General features: G+C 49.7%; 1 protein-coding gene across 1 annotated transcript; it reads right to left on the reverse strand.

Annotated features, from left to right (window-relative positions):
• Positions 1 to 10,001: 10,001 nt before the first annotated feature.
• ACP5 (acid phosphatase 5, tartrate resistant) lies at positions 10,002 to 22,177 on the reverse strand. The gene is made up of 5 exons (XM_055003895.1): positions 21,967 to 22,177; positions 19,203 to 19,457; positions 15,705 to 15,832; positions 11,819 to 12,164; positions 10,002 to 11,272 (listed from the first exon to the last, which is right to left on the reverse strand). The coding sequence occupies exons 2-5, from the start codon at positions 19,455 to 19,457 to the stop codon at positions 11,030 to 11,032; spliced, it is 972 nt and encodes a 323-aa protein (XP_054859870.1). The 5' UTR covers positions 21,967 to 22,177; the 3' UTR covers positions 10,002 to 11,029.
• Between the last annotated feature and the right edge of the window lie 406 nt (positions 22,178 to 22,583).

The raw sequence follows: 22,583 nt of genomic DNA on the forward strand, positions 1-22,583 counted from the left end.
TGAGAAAAGTGGCTCACCCACTGCCCCTTGCTGAACTCCTGGCAGTAGGGATTTAAACCATCAGAGTGCTGTCTCGCAGCCCAACCACAGCGGCTGCTTTAAGCCATTGGACAAGACAGGTGGGGTAAGAATAAAGTAAAATAAAATGATGTTCCAGGGCAAGGGTGACTGCATCATCTTTTCACGCTTGTCTCCTTGTAAGACTTGTCAAAAGAGATGACTGTGATGTGTTTTCTCTGGGCCAACCTGTTGTGCATTCTCTCCTACTGGACATCACAAGATGCTGACTGGGGAAAAGCCGTACATCCCTGGAAAAAATTTAGTTGGGATTTATGTAGGTCAGCGAAGGTTGGATCCTAGGAAGCCGGGGTCTGCAACCTTTTGGAATTAAAGAGCCAAATGCTGCCAACATTCAGAAATCAAGAAAAAGCCAGAATCAGAAATGTCATCTGGAACTGTACTTGGGTTGCCAACCTCCAGATGGTGGCTGGAGATCTGGAATTACAAATAGTGTCCAGGCCACAGAGATCAGAAAAAATGGCTGTTTCGGAGGGTGGACTCTTATGACACTATGCTCTGATGAGATCCCTCCTGTCATGGCCCAGTCTGAGAGTGAGGTCTCCTCTGGAGGAGAGGAGCCTCGTGTAGCCAGCCAGGACTCCTCAGGAGAAGAGGAGCCCTGTGTAGCCAGCCCTAGCCCTGATTCAGCAGAAGCCAGCAATCAGGAGCAACAGCTGCTGGCTGATCAGAGCTTGCAGCCAGCAGCTGAGACACCAGCACCCTCTAGCCCCTACACCACAGGGGAAGCTCAGCCAGGGACTTCTACAGGTGCAGTGCAGCCAAGAGCCTCCACCCCCCTAGGTTCACCCACGCCCAAGGAACGCCGCAGGCAGCACCAGAGACTGGAACTGCAGGAGAGACGGCACAGTGCTCGCCTCTTGAGCCAACGCCAGCTGCTGGAGAGTGACGATGAGTAGTGTCAGGATGGAGCCCCAGCAGCTGGCTGAAAACCACGCCTGGCTATAAGAGCCAGTCTGGAGGAACTGCTGGGCGTGGAAGCAACATGTCTACTGCCTGCAACCACTCCGTGTTCTGTGAACCGTGCCCGTGCCCGTGCCCGTGCCCGTGCCCGTGCCCGTGCCCGTGCCCGTGCCCGTGCCCGTGCCCGTGCCCGTGCCCGTGCCCGTGCCCGTGCCCGTGCCCGTGCCCGTGCCCGTGCCCGTGCCCGTGCCCGTGCCCGTGCCCGTGCCCGTGCCCGTGCCCGTGCCCGTGCCCGCTTTTGGACCTGACACTACCGGTAAATGACCTTGGATTGTACCTGATCCTGCTCTTGGACTCTGGACTCACTCCTGGCGTTATCTCGTGCTCTGACCACCAGTTTGACCTGGCTTTTGCTCTTGGAACTCCCCTCAGACTCTGCCATTAAGGTTTGGACTTGAACCACCCTGCTTGGGCTGGCCCAGCCCGTGACAGATTGCTTCCACCCAAACTTCCCGGCATGGATGCGGCAACGCCCACCCCGGGGAGCCTGGCACTGCTGCAGGACCAGGTACTGCAACTAACTCAAGCACTGGTGACTCTGCAGCAGCAGATTGCTGCACCTGCTGCACCTCTGCCTGTAAAGTGCCCAGTGAAGCCTCCTGACAGCTTTGAGGGTGATGTGGAGGAATTCCCAGCATTTCTCGCCCAATGCCAGCTATATATTGAACTCCGGGCCAGAGACTTCCCCACGGATAAAGTCAAAGTCTGCTTCATCCTCAGTCTGTTAAAGGGGCAGGCAGCAAGATGGGCCACACCCTTGTTACTGGCCAAATCCCCTCTGCTAGGGGATTTTCCAAGCTTTGTGGCTCACATCACTGCTGCCTTTGCTAACCCCCTGAAAGCCATCAAAGCTAACCAGAGGATCCGTGCCCTCACCCAGGGGGATGGGACTGTAGCCCAATATACCACCGAATTTCAGTTACTGGCACAGGACTTGGACTGGAATGAAGCGGCCCTGGTTGACCAGTACCTGGAAGGGCTGTCTGATGAAGTGTTGGATGAAGTGGCCCGATCCGAACGACCAGGAGGACTGCAAGCGCTCATTCTTCTATGTCTCCGCATAGATGGACGGCTGGAGAGCTGGAGACAAGCACGTGCGCTAAGGCATCCACCTCCACCCCGGTCCTTGCCTGAAAAGCCGGCTGAGCCCACGCCAGTGGGGGTATCTTGTAACTGCTTGCCCCCAGAGGAAAAGGAGAGGTGCCGAAACCACAACCTCTGCTGGTATTGTGGTGGGGTGGGCCATTATGCTGATGGCTGCCCTGCCAAAAGAAGGACCCTAGCCATAAGCCTGGAGTCGGCACACCCTAAACCACTTGTGGGAACAGCCAGTGCCTCCGGTGACCCCCCAGAACCATTCCTTGTGCCAGTCAAGTTGTGCCTGCCTGATGGACGTTGGCTATTCGTGTATGCCATGATAGATTCGGGGGCCTCCCGCTGCTTCATGGACGCCAAGTTCGCTGCACAACACCAGATTCCCTTGCGGGCAAAGAAGAATCCCACTGTTGTTGAGGCCATCGATGGGCGGCCCCTGCATTCTGGGCCAGTAGTTGAGGAAACCCAGGACCTCCTGTTGCAGATCCAGCGGCACCAGGAGCGGCTGTGTTTTGATGTGGTGGGCATTCCCCAGTTTCCGCTGGTCTTGGGACTTTCCTGGCTCTGCCGCCATGATCCGATTGTTCGGTGGGGCCAGTTAGACCTTCGTTTCCGGGAACCATGCCCACATGAAAATCCATGCCCAAGGCCTATGGTGGCCGCTGCACCGGAGGTTTCGGCACTGCCAGAGGAATACGTGGATCTTAGAGATGTGTTCGAGGAAAAAGGAGCAGACCAACTCCCCCCTCATTGGCCGTATGACTGCACCATTGACTTGATTCCCGGCGCCCCTGTGCCGGTGGGACGCCTGTACTCATTGTCTGAGCCAGAGTTGGCAGCACTCCGGGACTTTCTCACCACCAACCTGCGGCGAGGGTTCATCCGCCCCTCTACCTCACCTATCTCTGCCCCAGTCCTCTTTGTTAAAAAGAAAAACGGGGAACTCCGGCTGTGTAATGATTACCGGGCCCTGAACAAAATCTCCATCCGAGACCGGTATCCACTGCCTCTGATCCCTGACCTCTTGGAGAAAGTCAAAGGAGCCCAGATCTACACCAAGCTGGATCTCAGGGGAGCCTACAACCTAGTGCGCATCCGGGAAGGTGATGAATGGAAAACCGCCTTCAGTACCAGATATGGGCAATACCAGTATCTGGTAATGCCCTTTGGCCTGACTAATGCACCAGCTGTGTTCCAGAGACTGATGAACGACATCTTTCGAGATATCCTGGATCAGTTCGTCATCGTTTGTCTGGATGACATATTAATTTATTCACGTGACACGTCGCAACATACTCGGCATGTGCGCACGGTGCTGCAAAGACTCCGGCAGCATGGCCTGTTCACCAAATTGGAAAAGTGTGCCTACTGTGGAATTCCTTGGCCATGTATTATCACCCCACGGAATCCGAATGGACCCAGCTAAAGTCGAGGCTGTACAGACTTGGCAAGCCCCCCGTTCTCGGAAGGATGTACAGCGGTTTCTGGGGTTTGCCAATTACTACCGGCAATTCATCCCCCAGTTTGCATCCATAGCCGTCCCTCTCACTCGACTTCTCCGGCCTCGAGAACCTTTCCGTTGGACACCGGAAGCCAGCGAGGCATTCCTGACCCTAAAGACTCGCTTCACCACGCAACCAGTCCTGCGATACCCGGATCCCCAGCTACCCTTTCTAGTCGAAGCAGATGCCTCCAGCACCGCCATTGGAGCAGTGCTCTCCCAACGGGCAACCCCCTCCAGCACTCCACAGCCTTGCGCTTACTACTCTCGCCAGCTGACCCCTGCCGAAAGGAACTACACCATCTGGGAGCGGGAGCTGCTGGCAATAAAGGCAGCCTTTGAGGTTTGGCGGCATCATCTGGAGGGGGCTCGGTACCCAGTCCAAGTGCTCACTGACCACCGGAACCTTGAACACCTCCAAACTGCCCGCCGTCTCAACCAGAGACAGATTCGCTGGTCGTTGTTCTTCTCCCGTTTTGATTTCAGGATCACCTACGTTCCCAGCTCCCAGAATAAGAAGGCCAATGCTCTGTCCCGGAAGCCGGAGTACAACACATCCCCTGACCTGGAACCACCTCCAATGACCATCCTGGCTCCAGAAACTTTCGCCGCCACGCAACCCCCTCCGGGGCTGGTGGAGGAGATACAGACTCAACAGTTACTGGACCCAGTTGCCCAGAAATACCTCCAGAATGTCCGGGGGTCTCCCCAGCCCCAGGCAGATGAATTTGCAGAGGAAGAGGGGCTACTGACTCACCGAGGCCGGATTTATGTACCCCCAGGCTTATTACGAACAAAGGTACTGCAGCTGGTCCATGATTCTAGACCTGCCGGGCACTTCGGCCGCCACAAGACAACCCACCTCTTGACCCGTGACTTCTGGTGGCCCCGGGTGCAATCAGATGTGGCCCGGTATGTGGCAGCCTGTGAAACATGTAGACGGGCCAAAGACGTCCCCGGCAAACCTTCTGGTCTCTTGCATCCACTCCCCACACCCACTGGCCCATGGAGGACTATTTCCATGGATTTCATTACAGACCTGCCCTGCTCCAAAGGCCACACCTGCATCCTAGTGGTGGTGGACTTGTTCACAAAGATGGCTCATTTCATTCCCTGTTCTGGACCCCCCACTGCTCAGGAAACAGCACACCTGTACCTTCAGCACGTCTTTCGATTCCACGGACGTCCAGATCATATAATTTCTGATCGGGGAGTTCAATTCACCTCTCGGTTCTGGCGGGCCCTGCACTCCCTCCTTGGCACCCAAGTTCACCTATCCTCAGCACACCACCCCCAATCTGACGGGCAGACAGAGCGCACCAATGCGACCCTGGAGCAGTATCTGAGATGCTACACAAACCATCAACAGGATGACTGGCTAGCTCTACTGCCTTTGGCCGAGTTTGCATATAATAATGCAGTGCATTCCTCCACCCAGCAGACCCCCTTCATGGCAAACTATGGTCACCACCCTCGTTTCTTCCCTACCGCAGCAACCTTGTCGGGAATCCCAGCCACTGATGATCACCTCCAAGAACTCCAATCCATGCATGAGCTGTTACGGGAGCAACTCCAGCTTGCCAAGGAAAGCTACAAGGAGGCTGCGGATCGGAAACGGCAACCTGGTGTTCCCCTGTCCGTGGGCGATCAGGTCTGGTTATCCACCCGCCATATCCGCAGCCAACGGCCCTCCAAAAAGCTGGATGCCCGGTTCCTCGGACCCTTCGTAATCACAGACCAGGTGAACCCTGTGGCCTATCGCCTGCAACTACCACCAACCCTCCAAATCCATCCTGTGTTTCACCAGTCCCTTCTAGTCCCAGCTTCACCACCAGACCCGCACCATCCCGGGCCACCGCCCCCTCCGCCTCCAATTACCATCGAGGGGCACGAAGAATATGAGGTTGCCCAGATTCTAGACTCCCGTCGCCGGCGGGGGCAAGTACAGTACGTGGTGGACTGGAAGGGGTATGGGCCGGAGGACCGCTCTTGGGAGCCTGCTGTGAACATCCATGCCCCCCGCCTAGTCCGACAATTCCATCAGGCCTATCCGCAGAAACCGGGGCTGCCTGGACCACAGAGGAGGGGGGGCCTTGGGAGGGGGGATGGTGTCATGGCCCAGTCTGAGAGTGAGGTCTCCTCTGGAGGAGAGGAGCCTCGTGTAGCCAGCCAGGACTCCTCAGGAGAAGAGGAGCCCTGTGTAGCCAGCCCTAGCCCTGATTCAGCAGAAGCCAGCAATCAGGAGCAACAGCTGCTGGCTGATCAGAGCTTGCAGCCAGCAGCTGAGACACCAGCACCCTCTAGCCCCTACACCACAGGGGAAGCTCAGCCAGGGACTTCTACAGGTGCAGCGCAGCCAAGAGCCTCCACCCCCCCAGGTTCACCCACGCCCAAGGAACGCTGCAGGCAGCGCCAGAGACTGGAACTGCAGGAGAGACGGCGCAGTGCTTGCCTCTTGAGCCAATGCCAGCTGCTGGAGAGTGACGATGAGTAGTGTCAGGATGGAGCCCCAGCAGCTGGCTGAAAACCACGCCTGGCTATAAGAGCCAGTCTGGAGGAACTGCCGGGCGTGGAAGCAACGTGTCTACTACCTGCAACCACTCCGTGTTCTGTGAACCTTGCCCGTGCCTGTGCCTGCTTTTGGACCTGACACTACCGGTAAAAGACCTTGGATTGTACCTGACCCTGCTCTTGGACTCTGGACTCACTCCTGGCGTTATCTCGTGCTCTGACCACCGGTTTGACCTGGCTTTTGCTCTTGGAACTCCCCTCAGACTCTGCCATTAAGGTTTGGACTTGAACCACCCTGCTTGGGCTGGCCCAGCCTGTGACACCTCCTCTCCTCCAACCCTGCTGTCTCCAGGTTTTACCTCCAAAATATCTGGGAATTTCCCACCTTGGAGCTGGCAACCCTAATTTCCTGTACAACTTCACATTACTAATAATTGACATGTTGATAAACCCATACAGTTTCCGCAGCCAGAACACAGGTTGTTGCAAGTCCCATATTAAGGAGTGGCACTTTCGAGGTCTCCTAGGAACATCTTGCACAGTTCATTTAGTGCACTGACATAGATTTGAACACGGATCACGTTTGGATTACTGGCAACTGTTCACCTCTGTTCTCTTTCTGTGAAGCATCTCCAAGAAGCCTGTTACTTCCTTCACATGCTAGTTCTACCATTTCATCTATCCACCCCATATGGTGGTGGTGGTGGAGAGTGCTGTCAAGTCATAGCTGACTTATGGTGACCCCTGGTGGGGGGTTTGTGGCAAGAGACAAACAGAGGTGGCTTGCCATTGCCTGCCTTTACATAGCAACCCCTGGTCTTCCTTGGAGGTCTCCCATCCAATTACTAACCAAGGCTGACCCTGCTTAGCTTCTCAGATCTGATGAGATTGGGCTTGCTTGTGATATCCAGGTCAGAGTATACTTTAAAGTTTTCTTTTTCTAAAAAGCCAGATTTGGTTCTGTACTGACCCACAGGCTATAGACCCTTGTTATGGACTGGTCATGAAACTGGGTGTCTGTTTCACAGACTGGACTTCCCTTTCCTAGGCTCAAAGCTGGTTAGTGGAGCAGCCTGCAGGGCTTGGAGTGGCCTGGCTCTTACGCAAAGGCCTGGGGGTCTGCTGTAGACTGTCCCTCTGAGACTATGTTTCGCAGATACTCTCCTGCTGGGATTGCAAGGAAAAGGTAACCCAATTCCTGTTGAGGCCAAGCTTTCAGAGAAAGCATTTAAGACCCTGCCCAGGGAGTAAAGCTGTTCTCTAATCTCTTCTAGGAGCTGTGAGAAATAGGGTTGCCAGGGCCAGGTTGGGAAATTCCTGGAGATTTCGGGGGGTGGAGCCTAGAAAGGGTGGCGTCTGGGGAGGGGAGGTACCTCAGTGGGGTATAATGCCGTAGAGCCCACCCTCCAAAGCAGCCATTTTCTCTAGGGGAACTGCTCTTTGTCACCTGGAGATCACTCTGGGAGATCTCCAGCCACCACCTGGAGGCTGGCAACCTTAGTGTGAAAGGAGCAGTGGATCCCTCACCCCAAAGGAGAAGTGAGCTTGACCTAAAAGAGGATTGAAATAGAGGACTCCAGTAAGATAGTCACGCTATTTAGAGTTGCCAGCCCCTAGGTGGTGGCTGGAGATCTCTCAGAATTACAACGGATCTCCAGGCAACAGAGATCAGTTCCCCTGGAGAAAATGGGTGCTTTGGCGGGAGGGGTGATCTCTATGGCATTATACCCTGCTAAGGCCTCTCCCGTGTCCCCTCCCCAAACCCTGCCCTCTCCAGGATCCATCTCCCAAATCTCCAACAATTTCATAACCTGGAGCTGGCAACCCTATGTTAGAAAGATCCAGACAGCAGCCAGTTTAGGTGTGAGTGTGTGTGTGGGGGGGAGCGTCCACAGCAAACCCCCGCACACCCTCGCCCTTTTGTGTGAAAGGAGCAATGAAAATCTTATAACCATTTTTTCAAAGCACCTTCTTAGTTCTCTTCCAATGCAGTAACAATAGCCTGGATTCTTCTATGAAGAACATTCGTTTTAATTTGGATCCTGGGATTTGAGCTTCTAAGGGTGCTGTCAGATACCCCTAAGTATATCTGCCACGGTTGTCTTGCTGTGTGGCATTACAGACCTCTTAGAATGTGCAAAGGGGACATGGTTATTGCTTGGCTGTTAGCTGCTTCTCTTGCAGGTGTTTTGCTTTCCCAGCTGGCTTGAGACTGTGGCCTTGGAGTGCCGGCTGGAGTCTGAGAGCCAAACTACAAGTGACGCCTTACCCAGGTTGGACACTTGTCAGCTTCCCTCAAGTTTTGATGGGAAATGTAGGCATCCTGGTTTTACAGCTTGGCTCTCCATTACAGCTGCAAGACCAGGATGCCTACATTTCCCATCAAAACTTGAGGGAAGCCGACTAGTGTCCAACCTGTGTAAGACATCACTTGTAGTTTGGCTCTGAGAACAAGAATGTGCTCATTCTCCTCCCCCTCTTCTATCTCCTCTCTTCAGCTACGGACACTTCGCACCAAAACCTTAACGGTCTCCCTTCCCAGGGGCGGGAACGTTCCCCTAGAACTAACCTTGCTCGCCCACCCTGCGTCACTTCTGCCAATGCTACTGTCTGAGCATCTTGATACTGATGAATCTCTAATAAAGTAACTTTAACTCATACAGCTGAGTGTGTTTGCAGTGAAGTGCTTGGGGATCTACCTGTCAAGACCTGACAGGTGCAAGTAGACATGATGGGGAGCCTGGTGTATGTCCATCCATTCACATATAAACGAACGGTGATGGGAGTCCACAAAAACAGCATGCAGGTGGTGGGCGCTTAACATTAACTGCTTCCCTCTCTTGTTGCTTTACCACTTTTTCTCCCTTTGGTATCAGAGCAGGGCTAGGAGAAAAGGTCTGGAAAACAATAGAGGGAAGGGAAAGGGGTGGTATTTAATTCTCCCTCTTCTACTTGTTTTTATTAAAAGTAGACAGGCGCCCTCTTTAAATATGAATAGAGAGCATGTGGCTTACATGGGGACAGAAACGCACACAAACACACCCTGAGCAGTTCCTTTTCAACAGAGATCCCTTGTAAAGAATGGCCGTTTGCCTGATACTGAAATGAATGTAATGACGAAAGGAGAAATTTTTCTGAAGTTTATTGAAATGACAGCCACGAGGAAACATTAGAATATGCTGTTCGCTGATCTAAGCATCGTACAAAATCAAACGGGAGGCATTTGCGCAGAATCATTGACCTTACCTTATGGTAAACCAAGCTCTACTTTTTTAAAAGGCAAAAAACCCATGCAAGAAAGAAACCTTAAAATGCATCACAGTCGTTGGTGTCTGGAGCAGAATCAAACACAAAAGGAAAATCTAGAAAGGAAAAGATGTATCATCCTTTAAAAGAAAAGTAGATTCTTCCCCTGTCCTGGCACACACAGGCGGCAACACTTTGCTTGAGAAACAGAGGGCTGAGCAGTAACATGCTCCAGATGGGCAGAGCGGCAGGAAGTCCAGATCTTGCATATTGCAAAGATTCCTCCAGAATGGTTTGTACACCTCATCGGCAAAGAATACCTTCCCCAGTTCCACGGGAAAACTCGGCCACAGCAAGAAGACCAATGCAGAGCCCTGCATGGCGTGGAAGTACAGGTATTCGCTCACAATAGCTGCATTATCCCATTGGAATGGTGTAGCATGTGATATGTGATGGCAGAACCTCTCGATAGTTCCCTCTATCCACCCTATAGAAGTGGCTTGGAAAAGAGGAACCTGAAATCTTCTCTGCTTCCAAGTGTGAGAGGTGGGAAGGGAGTTGTTGAGCCTTTGGTACTCTTGGACTAGAGTTCAGCTCTGCCCACAAATTGCTGTTCAGAGAGAGCGAAATTAATTTTCAGCCCCAATCCCAACCAACCGGCAGGGCAGCATCCCCTGAAATTTATGACTGCGGAGAGTTTTAGGACGGAAAATTTCACTAGGCAAAAGTTCATTCTCCTTCAAGACAGCTCTGGAAGACAGGTGGAGTGCCACAAATGGATAACTGCTTTTCGGGCGCTTGCTACTAGGCCAAGTTATTGCTGTGTTGTAGAACAAGGCAAGGTATGGTTTCTCCCCCCGGTCCCCGTCCCCTGGCACCACACACACACACACACTTCTCTATCAGAGCAAGGAATTATGGCTATCCCATATGGCCCTGTGAGTCTGTCCTTCTCCTATGAGTGTAAATAGCTGCCTGATGCACAGTTCCTTCTGTACTGACCAGCAAGGTCAAAATCAGAGGGCACACGGCGTGCAATTGGCACTTCCCCTTTGGCCAGTGGCAAGACACAGACGCCAAAGACAAAGTATGAGCCACACCCATTGTCTTTACAATGCCCACCCACCCCAAGTGGCTGGTTCACCCTGGACAAAAGTGAAAATTTCATTTGCACTGCACGTGTCTGCCCACTGCTTTGATCCTCCTCGCTGCCGGTTGTGAGCTTACCCTAAAATGCTGAAAACCTTATACTGTCGTCGCTTGTGTCTGCCGTATGCCCCAGGGCTGTCTGAAAGGCACCAGCCACGGGGGGCAAGTGGAAAAGGATCTAGGACCTCTCCGTCCCAGGAGGGGTCAGGAGGTTACAGGGCTTCAGAAGAAGTTTGCATTTGAGGTGAAGGAGACGGTATGCTGTTCTGCCAGGAGGCAAATGGAAGCACACGCCTACAGCTGGTTTGTATACATGACATTCGAAAGCGTGGGATGGCGTGCCTCCCCAAAGACAGCCTGCTAGAGCGCTCTCAGGCTAGTTCTATTGCCGGCATGTTCTCAGGCCGGGAGGAAGGAGCAACATGTGTGTGCCATAGAGGCCAGTAACCCTCTTGCGTTCGAGTTAACGGTGGAGGCTTTCGCGTTTCAGAGAAATTTCCTTCGGGGCAACGAGGTCTTGTAGAGCGACCTGCGTTTGCTGTCCAGGTAGGTGACGCTCATCTCCTTCGCATCGATCTTAATGTAGGTAAATCCCCCCAGAGAAGAAGTCTGGCCGTAGAAGAAGCGCAGGTAACCACGAGGAACAGCATGGAGATTTTTCGTGGAGTTATCCATGAAGTTGCCTGCTCCGCTCAGCACATAGCCTACACCGTTTTTGTCTTCCAGGTACTGTTGCGGGGGAGAGAGGAACAGACTTACAGCAGGCTCAGCACCAACCCAACCCATCCCATGCCATCCTTCCAGGGCCTAGCACCACTTTGCAGAAAAACATGTGCAGACAGCCATGGTCAGGGCTATCATTTAAAGCCAGAGCCTGAGTGTATCTCTACACAAGACCTCTTACATGAGGATGCTCAAGTGTAGGGAGAGGCAATGTTCGCCGGGAAGCGTAGTTTAAAAGGAGATTGCAGAGATTGCTCCTCAGAGGGTTTGTTAATTTCAGCTTTGCCTCCCCCAAGGATCTGACAATTTCACCTCCCCTTCTGGAGGCGAAGATGAAATTAACAAACCCTCTGAGGAGTGATCTCTGCTGGCTCTTTCCTTTTAAATTACGCTTCCTGGCTAACATTCCGTCTCAATACACTCGAGCGTCCTTGTGTAAGAGGTCTCGTGTAGAGAGACTCTGAGACTGACTCACTCTACCACATGTTGCATTCTCCCTACAGAAAGCATGCCATAGCAAAAGTTCTCAAGGGTCCCTCTTCCTCTGCTCACCTGCAAGTTGTGATCATGGCCGCACAGGTAGGCCGTGGCCTTGTGTTGCTGTAGCAATGGCTGGAGGTACTTGACCAAGCATGAGGTGGGGCCATGTTTCCCCACAGACCATACTGGATAGTGCCCAGCGACCAGCAGATAATCATCCTTGGATTTGGCCATCTGTTTGCGAAGCCAGGACAGCTGGTTACGGGCCTCTCTCAAGTCCCGCGGAGTCGTAAGCGCCTCCGCATGGAAATCGTGGGAAGTGCCGCACAAAGTCACCGTGTCTATCATGAGGATGACGACTGTCGCATTGCTGCCAGGCACCTTGAATCTCAGCTTGTAGAAGTATTTGGGGAAATGCCTGGAAAGACAGGAGAAGGAGGAACAGACTCAGCGGATGTAAGAGAGAGGCTTCCATCTCACAAAACAATGGGGACATGACCTCAGTGGGATATAATGCTGGAGAATCCACCTTCCAGAGCTGCCATTTTCTCCAGGGGAGCTGAATTCTGTCATCTGGAGCTTGGTGGTAATTCCGGGAGATCTCCAGCCATCCCCAGGAAGATAAAAAAAAACAAAAGGAGGGGCTCCCCCAGATAGAACTGCAAGAGACAGGAGGCAACTGCCTACCAGAGGGTAACAATTTGTGAAAAAGTCAACTGCAATGCAAAGTATGAAAACTTTATAAAGTGCTCAAAGTCCTAACAAAAATTATGACAATTTCAATTCATGTTATCAACAGAATGTACCAAAGAACTTTTTGGGAAGAGTTCCAACAATTTTTCAACACTATATAACAATTTTCTAATGAACAATATAATAATCCTACAAAGCGCAGTGCAATAAATATTTCGTTTCTAAAAATGAACATTCCGTTCTTGAAAATCTTGGCGGTAAGTGTTAAATACGGGATTCTCCGTCTGTGGCGCACACCATTTGGGTCATTGAAACTGTTTGGCAATATGCTGCTCTGACAATCGTGATAATGCTGAGCCTTTGAGAAAGTTGGTGTTACGAAACGGGATTAACAATGCTGGCAAATGCCCGTTAGGCTCCGTCCTGACAGTCTCTTCTTTAAGATTCTGTACAGGATTTCTTTGAAGAATACAGATATTATGCCTTTTTCCCAGTGGATCTGCAAAGAAAGAAATTGTTACCCTCTGGTAGGCAGTTGCCTCCTGTCTCTTTTACCACCAGGAAGATGGCAACTGTAACTGGGGAGACAGCACCTGTGGATTTATATGGTCCCTCTCACAGGTATTTATTTAAGATCTTTGCCACTTTTCCACACGACTCAACGCTGTTGCACCTTCCTAAACATTGTAGGCTAAACTAGACAATGTGTAGAAGAACTGTGAGGCATTTCCTGACTTTTTAATGTATAACTTTGATACAGCTTATAGGGATCTCTGACTTTGACTGGGGCAGAAGGAGGAGAGGGCTGCTTTACCCTTTTGTCCAATAATAACCAACCATTAGGGTTGCCAACTCCAGGTTGGGAAATTCCTGGAGATTTGGGGACGTTGTCTAGGAGGGCAGAGTGGGACCTCAGCAGGGCACAATTCCAAAGAGTGCACCCTCCAAAGCAGGCAATTTATCTTGCGGAACTGAGCAAGATAAATAGCAAAATAGTAAAGCAAACCAAAGCAAAATAGTAAAGAGTCCAGTAGCACCTTTAAGACTAGCCAACTTTATAGTAACATAAGCTTTTGAGAACCACAGCTCTCTTCGTCAGAGGCATGCAGAGAACTGTGGTTCTTCAAATGCTTATGCTACTATGAAGTTGGTTAGTCTTAAAGGTGCTACTGGACTCTTTACTATTTTGCGACTACAGACTAACACGGCTTACTCCTCTGCATCTATCCCCTCCAAAGCAGGCAATTTATCTTGCGGAACTGATCTCTGTGGCTTGGAGATCAGTTGTGTTTCCAAGAGATTGCCAGGCGCCATCTGGAGGTTGGCAACCCTATGTTAAGCAGCTTCCCCAGCTATATGGGAAAAGATACTAAAACTCTACGGTTTTTCATCTGTACACCTTGGGGTGGAGATGACAATTTTTTGCCAAGTCAAAAGTATGCAGAGAAAAGGCTATGAACCTCAGCTGTGGCTTTGATCAAATGCAGAGGTTCTTGCAGCTGCATTCCAGATATGTTTCTCATTTGGATCTGAGACTTTTGGTCTATGGGAGATGCAAGAACGATCTGTATTTATTCCTATGTGGTGGAACTCAATGTTATGAGATGAGATGAGATGAGATGGAACTCAATGATATCTGAGCCTGGATTGATCTTCTGTCGACAGCTTTAGGCTCTTGAACATGGGGCAGTTCTTTGCACCTTTGCAGGTGTGGTGTGGTGAGTGCCTCTTCCTGGCCCTGCTGTTGACATACTCAGCCTGCCCCACAAATCCAGGCCAAGGCTGAAAAGGCAGCAAGGCTGTCACACTGCCTATAGTGAGACAACATGACAGGCCCTTTCCAAAGCCATTCCTCAACAATGGCAGCAAAGCTTCCTTGAAACGTAGTTAATCCACCAGTATCTCTATACCCCCCCTGCAATGCATAGCTACAGGGGAGGGTTAACTTGAAGGATGCACTCACAGTTCATGCAGGGCAACATCAAACCCCAGAAGGCGCACGAGGAGCACTCCATGAGAGCTGAGGGTGTGCCCCAAAACATGCACTGGGCCCTCTGCAATGCCCAAAGGGTCCAGTGCATGTTATCCTACAGAGGAATTTCAAAAGGAGATTAGAAAGAGAGACTGCGGAATTGCAACTGATAACGAAGCTCAAGACAATGTGTCCACCTGGACTGAATCGTGACATAGGCTTCCTCTATGTTGATTTCTCCACACCCACCACCCCACCTCTGCATACCCCACCCTATTCAATCACGGCTGCTATTGTCATTCACAGGCTATTATCATTCGGCTTCTGTAATCACTCCACTGTCCAAGGTATAAGGGCCGATGGACTCACATTCTAGCTGTATCTGAAGAAGTGAGCTGCGGCTCAGGAAAACTCGTACCCTACCACCAATTTTGTTAGTCTTACAGATGCTACTGGACTCTTGCTCTTTTCTACTGCTACCGACAAACTAACGCGGCCACCCATCCAGATATTCCTGGGCAGATAAGTTGATCTCAAAAAGGGTTTCTTCCTGAAACAAGGAAGGAAGTTCAACAGCTATTAAGCGAAAGCACGGATTGCTTAATGGACGTGGCAGATTTTTATCAGTGGAAGTGTGAGATAAAGGCATGCTTGCTTATTTATCACGGGCATTGTAACCCTTTGGTATTACTCTGAGAAGCAATGAAAAAGGGGACTATGGGATATTTAATGTTAAATCACCACGTTTGAAATGATTCAATTTTTGGTACCAGATCAAATCAAGCCTGAATTCTCACTAGAAGCTAAAATGACAAAACTAAGGCTTTTGTACTTTGGTCACATCATAAGAAGAAAAGACTCTCTGGAAAAGTGGAAGGCAGTAGGAAAAGAGGAAGACCCAAAACGAGATGGCTGGACTCAATCAAAGAAGCCAGGTTGGAGGATCTGAGCAAGTCTGTTAATGATAGGACATTTTGTGGAGGTCTTTCATTCATAGGGTCGCCATAGGTCGGAGGCAACTTGATGGCACATAACACACACATTGTTAAATAGAGCTGCTGGTGGCTGGAAGAGTGACCTGTAGAGTCTCCGGTTCAAATCCTCCCATCAAACATAAACAGAGAAGGATAATGTAGGATACTCCTCCCAGATCCAACACTCCCACCAGCGACGTCAGCCACGTTTCTCCCTGCACCTTGGTCAAAACAAAGCCCAAATACAAGTAGAAAAACACCCGCCACAGGTTCTGCCTCCAGATCAGAGAGCGAGACCCCTCACACAGGGAAATCTTACCAACGCTTTGAGATCTTGGTGTAGGCAATTTGGGCCGAAACATTCCCCAAATGGTCGTGATTTCCAGCGATGACATACCAAGGCACATTACGTAATGAGGGTGCCTGGAAAACCGTCTCAAAGGTCTCCTGAAAGGGAAAAGGAAGCGCCTTTATGTGTACATGCAGAGAAGAGGAATTTCGGCAGGGAATCCCTGCTCAACCGTTCCCACCCACCAGAAAGGCAGGCCACAGCTTGCTGAAGCCAGTGGCACATCACAGTCCTACATTGGACCATGATTATGTGATATTTACAGGAACAGACTATGATTGTCTGGAGCGTGGAAATGAGCACAGCCAGCCTGTATCCATTCCCCTAAGAGGGACAGTATTTTTTCGTTCATGCACCTTCTGGGCTGGAATTTGTGTCTTAATTAGGGAGCTTAAAATACCAGATTCCCAACTACCCTTTCCAAATCCTGGATAGGGTGTTCCCAATACAGCCAGTTCTTTTTACAAGAGGTTATACACTCTCTCATGCTTTGTGAGATGTTTGTAACATCACAGGAATATCAGAGCTGTGTGCCGGGAGAATTGCTCAGCTGCTTGATTCCAGCCCTTTCTTGCTGACCTATCTGTGAGTTTCTCTACACGAGACATCTGACACGTGAAGAACACATTAGGTAGGAAGGGTAGTTTAAAAAGACAGACCTGGCAGCAGGGCAAAGGCTTTGCTATACTCCGGAGCTGTGTGAAGGGTCTGTGAAATGCTAGAAGGGAAACTTCAGCCCATTAGAACCTCTCCAGGTCCAAGCCTGGCTCTGGAAGGCAGCTCCATTTCCATTCCTCGCTGCCCTCTGGTTACAATCCCCCACAGTTTTAGACTGGAGAGGTGAAACTGACAGAGCCTTTGGGGAGGCAAAGATGAAATTAACAAACCCTCTGAGGAGCGATCTCCGCTGGCTCTGTCTTTTTAAACTACATTTCCTGGCTAACACTGAGTCTCCCTAAATTTGACAAACACATGCCAAGGCGTCTTGTGTGGAGACACTCTGTATCACTCCCCTTTTATAGATTCTTACTCGTTTGTAGATCCCATGCTAAGGTCTGTTCCACGTAGGTGCTTCAGTCAGATCCCTACCTACTTAAAAATGTCTGAAACTTCAAGCTTCTAGTTATTGGAAGCAAGTGGTGGAAATTATATCAATTGGACTGGAAAAACAAATTCCCCATAAACCAGAGATACTGTTGTTGAATTATCTACCTGATACACCTTTTAAAAAAGGTAAAGGTGCAAGCATTGAGTCATTACTGACCCATGGGGGATGTCACATCATGACATTTTCTTGGCAGACTTTTTAGGGGGTGGTTTGCCATTGCCTTCCCCAGTCATCTACACTTTATCCCCAGGAAACTGGGTACTCATTTTACCGACCTCATAAGGATGGAAGGCTGAGTCAACCTTGAGTCAGCTATTTGAACCCAGCTTCTGCCAGGATTGAACTCAGGTCGTGATGTGAGCAGAGCTTGGGCTGCAGTACTGCCGTTTACCACTCTGCGCCACGGTGCTCTTCCGATACACCTAGAGATCAGCAAATGGTTGCCTCACATATGATTACTGCTGACAGGCTGGTTTTTGCCAGGCAGATGGTGTAGTGCCAGTTTGGTATAGTGATTAAAAGAGGCAGGACTCTAATCTGGAGAGCCAGGTTTCATTCCTCGCTTCTCTGCTTGAAGCCAGCTGGGTGACCTTGGGTCAGTCACAGCTCTTCCAGAGCTCTCTCAGCTCCACCCACCTCACAGAGTGATTGTTGTGGGGATAATAACATGCTTTGTAAACTGCTCTGAGTGTGACTTTGTCCTGAAGGGCGGTATATAAATTGAATGTTGTTGTTGTTGTTGTTGTTGTTATATTCCTAAACTACAAGACTGGTTGTTGAAAATAAAGGAGATTTATTCTTTAATGAAATTAACCGTTTATCAGAAAAATAGAGATACTTATAGTATAGATCTTTTATGGTCAAGAGCAATACAAAGAATGGAACTAGCAATTATATAATTCGAAATAGTATTGATACTGTTAGTTGATAGTAAAGGGTTTTGTACATCTGTGTGGGCATGACAGGAATCTAGATTGATAATGTATCTTATAAATGTATTTTTTGTATGTATCTGTAATCTGTTTATTTTTAAAAAAATTTAAAAATGTCTGCAACTGATGAACAGATTGAGCCCTTTCCAAAAGAAGGTATACTTGTGAGCAAGATGATGGGCCTCAGTTCCACTGCTCTTTACCCGCCATTTCTGGAGCGGAGCAGTTGCAGAATATTTAAAGAACAGAAAGAAGGAGGAGGCGATGTCTGTCCTCCCTCCCAGAAAATGTCCGCTTGGTGCTCACAGTAGAAACGGGAGCCAGTAAACTGGCACCTCTGCCTTGGCCACTGGCTGTCAAGGTTTTGTCAATTTTAAAAGCCTGATCACAATGTGAATGAAAGATGCCCACCATTAAAGGCAATGTCTAAATGTGAAGTTGTGCTTTCAGGCATGCATCCAGATTCGTCATTTGGCACGCCTTCCAGGCCAACAGACACCGTGGAGCTGCCTGGCTGCCGTGAGCTGCTTCATTATCCTTGCACATTGTACATGGTTTATGCGCCTACACATTGCCTCCGGCCTCATGATTGGGTGTTGGCTCAGATTAGTATGTTTTGAAATCCTATCAAATTTGAGAAGAAGCGGGCATCGATTTGGAAAGCCTCGTCCTTCCCACCTCTCTCATTCCCTGTCGAACCCTCTGTTTTTTCTGCTGGTCTGAATGGCTCAGTACTCAGTAAGTTCTTTTATGGTTGCCGACCAGATTCAAGCTTATAAAACAAAACATTATCTGGTATACAGTATACCAGTTAAAAAAAAACTTCCGTTAAAAATATACAAGTATCAGGCTATCTAGCTGACCTGCCTTCTGTTCTCTCCAACCCCCCACTTCTTTTTTATTTGCCCCTTCATCCTGAATAGTTCAATGCTACCCTAACCCTCCCCACATTTGAGCCTTGCCTGTAGAGTGGCTAGCGTGCTGAAAAGAGTGTAGCATTGGACAGGAGAAGGACGGCCTTGTGCGCTGTGATATGGGTGCATTGCTCATGGCTTATGTTACAGAGCCACAGGAAATAATGTACTCAGAAGCAAAGAGTTGAGAGAATCAGATGTAGATGCCTTTTTAAAACAGCGACAACATTCAATTTATACAACGCCCACTCAGAGCAGTTTACAAAGTGTTATTATTATCCTCACGACAATCATCCTGTGAGGTAGGTGGGCCTGAGAGAGCTCTGGAAGAGCTGTGACTGACGCAAGGTCACCCAGCTGGCTTCAAGCGGAGGAGCGAGGAATCAAGCTCTTAACTACTATGCCAAACTGTCTCTCAGGGCTGTTTAGGGGACAGTCCAAGGGGTATTTACAATTTCTTCCATGCTCCATTCCGAGTCATAAAGGAGGAGAGCTCTCCTCACAAGTTCCTTACCTGAAACCGTTTGTCATAAAGGTCATTCACACCAGTGTAGTAAAAGTTGTCTCCAAGGGACAAGATGAAGTCCGCCCCTGACGCAGACACCGTTGCCGCCATCTCCTCTGCAACGGCCACCTCACGGTCCGTGTAGAAGGGGGTGGTGGGTTTCCCACCCCAATCTCCCACAGCAATAAAGCGCAGGGAAGATCGGGCGTGGAGGCCTGTTGGGGCAGCCAGGAAGAGCCCCAAGAGATACAGGAAGCCCATCATCTGAAAGAAAGGCAAGAGCAGAAACCACGGCTGTGACCGTGTCTTTATTTATTTACTGTGAAATGGTCCCTCCTATGGGCTTGGCCTGAAGTGGCATACGGGTGGGGGAGCCCCCACAACCATTGACAAAAGAACTACTCTTTGCATCAGCACATTGTCTTTAAAATCGCCTCAGCCTAACGGAAAAGTTCTCTCTAAGGTTGCCAGCATCCAGGTAGTGGCTGGAGATCTCCCAGAACTGCAACTGGTCTCCAGGCCACAGAGATCAGTTCACCTGGAGAAAATGGCTACTTTGGGGGGTGGACTCTATGGAATTATGCCATGCCAAGGTCCTTTCCCTCCCCAAACCCCACTTTCTCCAGGTTTCACCCCTCAAATCTCCAGGAATTTCCCAACTTGGAGCTGGCAACCCTAGTTCTCCCCCACGAGACCCACGGGAATAAATAGGAGTTGCCTCAGGCCATGCATTGTACACTAGTTCAACGCCCATTCATACAAATGGGGTGCGCAAGGTTGCATCTGCTCAGAGCTATGGAAATGTGCTCGCACTGGGGTTACCAACCTCCAGGTGGTGGCTGGAGATCTCCCGGAATTACAACTGATCTCCAGGTCACAGAGATCAATTCCTCTGGAGCGAACGGTTGCTTTGGAAGGTGGACACTCTGGTATTATACCTTGCTGAAGTCTCTTCTGTTCCCAAACCCCACCCTCTTCAGGCCCCACCCTTCAAATCTCCAGGAATTTCCCAACCTGGAGCTGGCAACCCTAACCACAGTAGCAGCAGCAACCAGAGGAGGGACAAGCCCAAATTGCACCTGATCACTGTGAGCCTGATCTCGTCAGATCTCAGAAACTACGCAGGGTCAGCCTTAGTCAGTAATTGGATGGGACACCTCCAACAAAGCCCAGGGCTGCAGAGGCAGGCAATGGCAAACCACCTCTGTCAGTCTCTTGCCATGAAAACCCCACCAGGGGTCGCCATAAGTCAGCTATGACTTGAGGGCACTCTCCACCACTCTGAGCATCTCTAGAACAACCCCTAGTCTATCATAATATCAGTTGTAGACACAACTAAAATTATTCTAAAGCAGCATTTAAAAAAAAACAAGTTAAAAGTGTTAGAGCCAAAATTAAAGCACAACCATACAAAAGCAGAGCAATAAAAACATTAAGTCAATAAATAGCAGAGTGAGCTAATATAATTGAAGTAAACTCAGCATACGAAGTACCAAGATAAAACCACCAGTTCTCCAAGCCTGTACCGGGCAAACAGCTGGGAAGAAGGCGTGACACAGCTTGGGTCCACGGACTCAGCTTCTCGTAATGGTCTGCCTCAGCAGTTCCCAAACTCTGAGTTTCAAAGCCTGTGAAAATGGGTCTTTTGCAGTTGTATTGATAAGTGCATGCTCTGTTCCCCCACCCCCCCAGGGGATCTCCATGCCAAGCAAATTCAGACCTGTGGGTCACTGTATCCCAAACGTTGGGAACCACACGCCTCACCTCAACTATGGAAAGCAAACTACGGGGCAGGAAGACGTGGAAGTTCAAATGTCCTGGCCCGAGCGGTTAAGGGCGTTAATGGTAAACGCAGCACTTTGAACTGGGCTCCAAAACAAATTAGATGCCAGTTACAGCTGGTGAACGGAACACCAGTCCGCCACTTGGCTGTTGCCTTTTGCAACAAACTGCCGTTTCCAAACAGTCTCCAAGGGCAGCCCCGGGATGCAATCAATGCATGGATAGCCATGGTCAAGTCTCACTACAAGGCAAACTTATCGGGAAGTAAATTCCACTGAGGGCAGAGGCCCTTGCATCCAGCCAGATAGGATGGAATTGCAACAGTCCACACTGCCCTTTTGGCTGGTTTTAATTCTGTTCTATTTTAAATGGAATCGCTTATAGTGCAAAACAAAAGCAGAGACACGCCCTTCTAAGTCAATTGAAGTCAATAGGCTTAGAAGGGTGTAACTCTACCGGTGAAGGAAGTCTTATAGTCCCCTTACTGCACTGATATCTCTCTGCACTTTTAAAATAACTTTTCTAATCTCGATTAGATGTTTTAGCCTGTATTATACAGTATGATACACCAAAAAGGATTATCCCTGTATAGGACTTGGTCTCAGGAATCACCTCGAGTCTGGAAAATATTGTTCTGATTTTTTCCTCCGGCTAAAATGGGTTAGTGGAAGAAATCAAGAAAGTGAAAATAAAAGAGCAAGATTCGAGTCCAGTAGCACCTTATGGATCCACAAGAATTCCACGGTATATACTTCTGAGAGTCAAAATTCCCTTTGGCAGATAACTTCGAGAGCTTTGACTCTCAAAAACTTATACCCCTAAAAGCTTGTTGGTCTTTAAGGTAATGGATTCGAACTGTCCTCTTCTACTGCAGACCAACTGTACCCACCTGAAACTATCTTCATGAAAGAAGAATCCGACCAGAAAAAGATGTCACAATCAGGAAATACAGCCAGGGAGGCTACTGGTAGGATGAGAAAGAACAGCTTACCAATAGTCTTTCATCAACCTTCTCCACAAAACTTGATGTGCAGCTCAGAACATCTCTGGGTGCTCTCCTGTGAGCAACTGCGGCACCTCTATTGCAACAGGGAACATTTTATCAGGCACTGACTGGGATGTGTGTGTGAGTGTGTGTGTGTGTGTTAGTTCCTTGCTGCACTAGTCAGCGGAGTGTGATGGAGAAACTGCCGGGTGACCAACAGTCCCATCTCTCCCCCACTCCACAGCCATGTGACACTTCCTCCTCCTAGAAGACAGAGGTTAAAGTCACTCTTTAACCTGCCGTCACTCCGAAACTGATAAGGGAAGAAAACAAACACCCAAGCCCTTAACTCTTTCTCAGCCTCCCAGGCTGGAGATAGAGTTCCTTGCAATGAAAACATTCGGAAAATACAATCTTTGAAGGAGATGAGTAGATGGATGCCACCAGCCCAGTGCAAGCTTCACAGAGGGGTCCACCTGTGACCGAAACCTGGAGGTTAACATGGAAACGAAACCTTCTCCCAACACCTGAGAAGGCAAATTAATGGAGGACAGGGTTACTATTGGCTAAGAGCCAAGCTACAAGTGCTGAATGACACTTGCCTGGCAAGGGAACAGACTCAC

This window comes from Eublepharis macularius, chromosome 19, assembly GCF_028583425.1.
Source record: "Eublepharis macularius isolate TG4126 chromosome 19, MPM_Emac_v1.0, whole genome shotgun sequence".
NCBI lineage: Eukaryota > Metazoa > Chordata > Lepidosauria > Squamata > Eublepharidae > Eublepharis > Eublepharis macularius.

Excerpts from the sequence above, each read along its gene's own strand:
- ACP5 (XM_055003895.1), bottom strand. The coding sequence starts at position 19,457 with ATGATGGGCTTCCTGTATCTCTTGGGGCTCTTCCTGGCTGCCCCAACA. Across the intron at positions 12,165-15,704 it reads ACCAAGATCTCAAAGCGTTG|GCATTTCCCCAAATACTTCT; the intron begins GTAAGATTTCCC and ends CTGTCTTTCCAG. Across the intron at positions 11,273-11,818 it reads GCCATGATCACAACTTGCAG|TACCTGGAAGACAAAAACGG; the intron begins GTGAGCAGAGGA and ends CCCCCGCAACAG.